The sequence below is a fragment of the Carcharodon carcharias genome, chromosome 4 (assembly GCF_017639515.1).
Source record: "Carcharodon carcharias isolate sCarCar2 chromosome 4, sCarCar2.pri, whole genome shotgun sequence".
Lineage (NCBI taxonomy): Eukaryota > Metazoa > Chordata > Chondrichthyes > Lamniformes > Lamnidae > Carcharodon > Carcharodon carcharias.
The window spans coordinates 148178835-148184834 of NC_054470.1; the positions used below are offsets into that span (position 1 = coordinate 148178835).

Below are 6000 nucleotides of genomic sequence, written 5' to 3' on the forward strand. Positions count from 1 at the left end.
GCATTTCAAGGTTCCCGCATGGCTAGGCCCCCACCCACAGCTGGCTGAGTACTAGTGGCAGCAGGATGAGGCCCTTCAGTAGACTTTAATTGCCTACGTAAGGGCCTCAATGAGTGACAGGGCAGCCTTATGGAAGGCCATCCACAGGCCTTCCTGCCACGGACTCAGTCAGGTCAGTGGCGGGAAAACAGGTGCCCACCTGCCACCCTCTTGACTCATTAAATGCCCCACCCACTATCAAACTCACCATAGGGGAAGGCTTTAAATTTTGCCTGCTAAAAAAGAAAATAAAGCCTTGCATTAATATACTACAATCTTTAGATGCCGTAAAGTGCACATTGTGTAACAAAAGTGACCTCCTGACATCTTTACTTTCTTTATCTTTCACATTTAAAAGATCTGAACCATAACTGGCTCAATCCTACCAGCTGGAAGTAATTCTGAAAGTAGTCACTGTTGTAATGTAAGAAAGGCAGCAGCAAATTTGCACACTGCAAGGGTCAATAAGTAACAACATGATAATGACGAGATAATCTGTTTTATTTACTGATGTTGGTTGAGGGATCAATGCTGGCTAGAACATGGGAAGAACTCTGTGAAAGGGCTATGGGGTTGTTTATGTCCATTTGAAAGGAAAGTCTAGCCCTCAATTTGACATCTTCATCTGAAAGATGGAGCCTCCAACAGTTCAGCCCCCACTCTGGAGGTGTAAAGAAAGATTCTACCCTAATCTTCCTTTATTCCAGCTGGTAGGATTGAGCCAGTTTTGGTTCAGATCTTTTAAATGTGAAAGATAAAGAAAGTAAAGATGTCAGGAGGTCACTTTTGTTACACAGTGGGGAATGGAAATCTGGAACTTTCTTCCCCCAGAAAGCTGTGGATACAGGGTTAATCAAAATTCTCTAGACTTAGGCTAATAGTCCTGATCTCATGTTTCTGGTGTGTTCCCAAAATCATTTGTCCCACTTTTCTTCAAACACCCATCCAAACTATTCTTAAATGTTGGCAGTCTCTTGTTCATTCATTATAGTTGTGCTTTCTACAGCCTCACAAACCTCTGTGTAAAAAATATTTCTCCTACTCTCTGTCTGAAATTTCTTACATTTAATCATTATCTGAGCCGCCTCATTCTTACCCATTCAAAGGGATAGATTTTAAACTTTGGGTTGTGATCGGTGGAGCGCAACAGCCAACTGCTCAATTCTGGCAGCAAAGATTCTGGAGTCATTTTGAGGCCTGGGTCTCATTGGAATAGAGCATATTCAGGCAGGTGAATTATTATGTGGCCTGCAGCAGCAAGCAAAGCCTTGTGTATGGGATGGGGCAGGAAGAAGTTATGATCATGGATGTGGGGTAGCCAAGGGTAACAGCAGCCCAGATTATTGTTGTGAGGCCTAGAGGAAGACTCATCCTCACTTCACAAAAGTAATTTAAGACTTAACAATTCAGGCCCCCCAATAAGACTGGAGAGTGCTTTGACCTGTGCTGCATTAAAATAGCACAGGGTCTTCCTTTATATATTAAAAGAGGCCTATGATCTGAAAAAGGTGGATACTTTGGTCGCCCAGCAGTGAGCCCCTGTAATGACTGTTGCCAGAGCATCAATGTTAACAAAGCCATAAGTCTCCCAATTTTGTCCTAGCCAAAATCAATTTTGGCCAGGATTTCTGTTCTTTGTCCTTTCCTATCATAATTTTGAAAACCTTGATCAAATCACCATAAAATCTCCACTGTTCAAACAAAAATAACCCTGACTTTTCAAGTCTTCCTTCATATTTGTATTTCCTCACATCATCAGCACTGCAACTTTTCTGTTGCTTTAAAGTTCTTCCTTCAAGGTCAAGCAGAAAGCTGATAAAAAGAAATGATCATAATGACATGGAGTGCTTGGAGGTTCACCTGTCAGTGAATGACAAACAAGACTTGACAATACCAGGAGCCAGTTGTAAAGTGAACAGAGATGAGAAAAGTTACAACAATCTGATCCAACTGGAATTATCTATTTATTTGAAATTATCGTTTTGTTGGTCAACATCTATGGGATTTCAATAAATATTACCTGCAAATAGATCAGCCCATCCCATGTAAGCATCAAGAGTAGTTTCCTTAATATTGTAAAGACTGAAGAATAGTACACACTACTGAAAAGAAAGCCAAGAGTATTTCATTCTGAGAAAATTATGAATATGAATTATGTTGTACATTTTCTAAAACACTTTTATAATATTTGGATTAAATCACTGATTAAATTAGTTTTAATGGGTAAAAATGTGCATTTTTTGAGAAATACACAATACTCTTAACGTGAATTCTTCTAACCAATTTATCATTTTTGAATTCTTAGGACGCTTCTACTATCTGATTCACATTAGAAAGCTGACCTATGGCGAAGCTGTACAAGCCTGTATTAAAGATGGATCAAGGATTGCTAAAGTTGGCCAGATGTATGCAGCTTGGAAGTTGCTGGGCTACGACCGTTGTGATGCGGGTTGGCTAGCTGATGGCAGTGTTCGTTATCCAATCAGCAGACCCCGAAAGCGGTGCAGTGAAAGCGAGGCAGCCGTGCGCTTCGCTGGCTTCCCGGATAAGAAACATCGGTTATATGGTGTCTACTGCTTCAGAAGCAACTGATAATTCATATAAAAGCTTAGATGAAGATGAGTGTTATTTTAATTCTGCACATGTGAAGGATGTACTTTCAATGATATGAACTCAAAACATGTTACCAAAACTGTGATAAAACTATTTTTACTTACTGTAAAATGCCATTTTCATACAAGCCAAAACATTTTTTTCTTTGTTGTAATGTATCATACAATCATTAAATATTAAAAATAATATAATTTTTATAGGAAGTTATACCAAGAGTTAGCACCATTTTGCTTCTTTTTAAAGTAACAGTTAGCAAAAGCTACCCTAAACATTGCTCTGACTGTCTAATAGATAGAAATTACATGAATGGGTGAGGCATGCCATAGCAAGGCCTTATTAATAGTTGTATGGACATTCAATTACAAAATGGGCATTTCTCAGGCAATCTTTCAATCATTTTTTTCAAACATACAAACATTCAAATGCATCTCCTAAACTTTCTGAATTGTAATGTGCTTCTGACTGTGTTGGACAAAATTTTGGAGAAACTTGATGCTACACTTTAAATTCCTGCAGCATACTATCAATTTGTCCAATACTTTTTATATCTTATTTGGCTGCCATTAATGATGCATGCCTTTGCAAAACCATTAGGTGTTGAACAATTTAGAAAAATCCTGCACCATTTTAGTTTTGCCAGATTTAGTGATATGTCATACTTGATGAATTTGCTAGTTTTATCCCTGAAATTTAATAGCAATTATCGTTTTCAAGAAAATAGAAAAAAAAACTTGATATTGGACCACTTTTTTCAATGGTGCTATGTCGCTTTACACCATATTTGGTAGCAACATTTTAAAGTCAGTAAATAGTACTGTGTTGTACTAAGATGTCAATTTGATAAACGAGGAAAATTTGTTTATCAAAGATTTGTGGCTTTTTTTTAAGTTACCAAGAACGCTTTACGAAATAGTATTCAGGACTTAAGCCTTTTGCTGAGTCCTTTAAGTAAATCCAAAGAAAAAATTAGAAGATGAGGCAAAAGAAAGGCTGCATTACCATAATGATCCTCATTGTACCCACAGTAAAATCTTAAAATCAGCATTAAAACTGCAAAACTGAACATGTGTTACTAGGTATAGGGCCAAAAAACACAATTTTATGGTGCCATCACAGTTTAATGTCAAAGAAAAAAAATGTAAATACAGGCCCAACATGTATTTCCTTTTGGCTATAATAGTTTTTATCAATAAATTATAGCAGCCTAATTTCCAGATTTCTGTTGTGAAGCACAACTGTTTGATGCACACATCATAGTTTTCTCTCTCCTTGAACAAATACTTGCGGTTATTGCGCTGAATAATGAATTGTCTGAGAAATGCAACACCTTTTTCAACCTCTTCATGTCATCAAAATCAGCTGAAGGTCATCACTGTATCTAAGAAGGTTGTGTTTATTTGTGCCACAACGCTAGGGGGAGCACTTCCTGCACATGCGCAGATGCAGTGTCATATCCTGCGACAGTTAAAAGTGAGAGATGCTTTTTAGTGTAGCACTGCTTTTTGCCGCTGAATTATGCATTATTTTTGTAAGCTAATGTCTTATAATTGTCTCTTTTACAACAAAGCCAGTTAATGGAAAAAATTGCAACTGACTAGGGAGCAACCATTTTAACAGTCAAGTTCTTGTAATGGCAAAAATAATGTTTTTTTATTGTTTCAACATTGCTTTGCTTTGAAATTTTGTCATTTTCAGATTTTTAGACAATTGAGTTCCCATGGCTAGCCAAAATTGAGGAAATCTATGCAGTGAATTGCTGGAAAGAAGAGTTTACTTTTAGTGAAAGAACTTGTGTGTTTCCTTAGTAAATATGCCTTCTATTAATATATTTTTCTTCATTGCCCAAAATTTGACTGAATATGATTAACCTTATTTTGGAGATTTTATTTATGGTGGACTGTTTTATTGAAGGCAAAGGCTTGCAAATTATTAAATAACACAATACTGTTTTTCAAATAGCTATTCAAGTGAATACAAGATGCCTGGGAATGACAAGTAGAATTTTTTTCCCAAATAACCAATTAGTTTGGGTGGGAGCCAGTCTTGGAAACCAAAACTATAAGGTCTTATAGTTTGTCACCAGTGTTTGTCACCACTGGTAAAAATCATTAATAACAAAGGTGCTCAAAATCATGACATTGGGATTAAAACTCCCATTACCTACCAATTGACCTAGCCAGGCATTGTAGAAACTCTCTGCACAAAACCTTTCCAACTTGTTCAACTTATTCTAATAAATCACAAGTAAAATATCTTTTAGTGTTTAAAGTTAAACTGCCTTGGGAACAAAACAGCATGCATCTATTATTCTTTTGGAGAAGCTAAGTGCACATGCACCACAATTCCTGTCACCTTTCCGATCAGTGGCAGGAGTTACAATGTAGAAGATTTTATATTGGATGAAAGACCAGCATAGCTTTTTCATGAGATGCCTGTGAAGATTTTAGAGGTTGTTATCATTTACAAAGGAACTCCAGTTATAGACCCTTAAAGATATGACATTTTACATTTTCTTAGTTATATGGTTGCAGAAATAACATCTGTTATTTTATGAGCTTTTGTTCACTTCCAATTTTACATGTTAAAAAGTCAGAAAAGGCCTTCATTCTACTTTCTTACATTTAACAATTTAAAAGCTTGTGCAGATCACTTTTAAAATGTTGGTTTAATTTCCTTGCCTCTGTTAGATATACTTCCTGGCTATACCATGGGTTCTCAGTGTGTTTTGTGCAGCATTCAATTTGTGCACAGTTCAGAGGTTATTAATGGAGCTGTTCCACCTAACTAAGAAATGATTTGTCAAACAAACTGTTTTCAAACATGTTTTTGGCCCCAATTTCATAGTAAGGAATAATAAAGGGTTCATTCAAAACTAACAAAAAGACAATAAAAGCTTTATTTAATGATTGATCCATTGGCAAGCTTGCAAATCCATTTATCACAACAGACAATCACTGTGTGGAATTCACAACATATTCTGTTTGAAAGTTTGTTTTAAAATTGGACATTAGTCATGAGCATAAAGTACTTCTAGTTCAACAATGTCTATTGTGCCCTGTTCTGCTGTTTTGATTTCAGATTATTGTTTGTATTCTTTAGTTTTGACATTGTGCGCTGGTTGTTAACTTTAGTAATGAAGTATTGAAATATGTCACCATCACTGTTCATTTGTGACTCTTTTCCAATGTAAATGAGATTTGCAGACTGGAAAAAAACTACCTAGTTCTGAGTCTTACATAGAGACCATATGGTCTCTTCGCTAGAACAGCTGCTAGTTGGAGTAGGAGCGACGATGAATGAGAATAAGAATCTGGTGTAGTTTTAATATAATTGTATATCCCATTTATT

The 6000-nt window shown here is 36.4% G+C and overlaps 1 protein-coding gene across 1 annotated transcript in view; it reads left to right on the forward strand.

Moving 5' to 3' along the window:
• The window catches only part of hapln1b (hyaluronan and proteoglycan link protein 1b), a 125990-nt gene extending 122082 nt beyond the window's left edge, over nt 1-3908 (forward strand). The window contains exon 5 of the mRNA XM_041186902.1: nt 2345-3908. Coding sequence (XP_041042836.1) covers nt 2345-2631 — 287 coding nt within the window. The 3' untranslated portion in view covers nt 2632-3908. The remainder of the gene's footprint in view (nt 1-2344) is intronic.
• The last annotated feature ends 2092 nt before the right edge of the window (nt 3909-6000 follow it).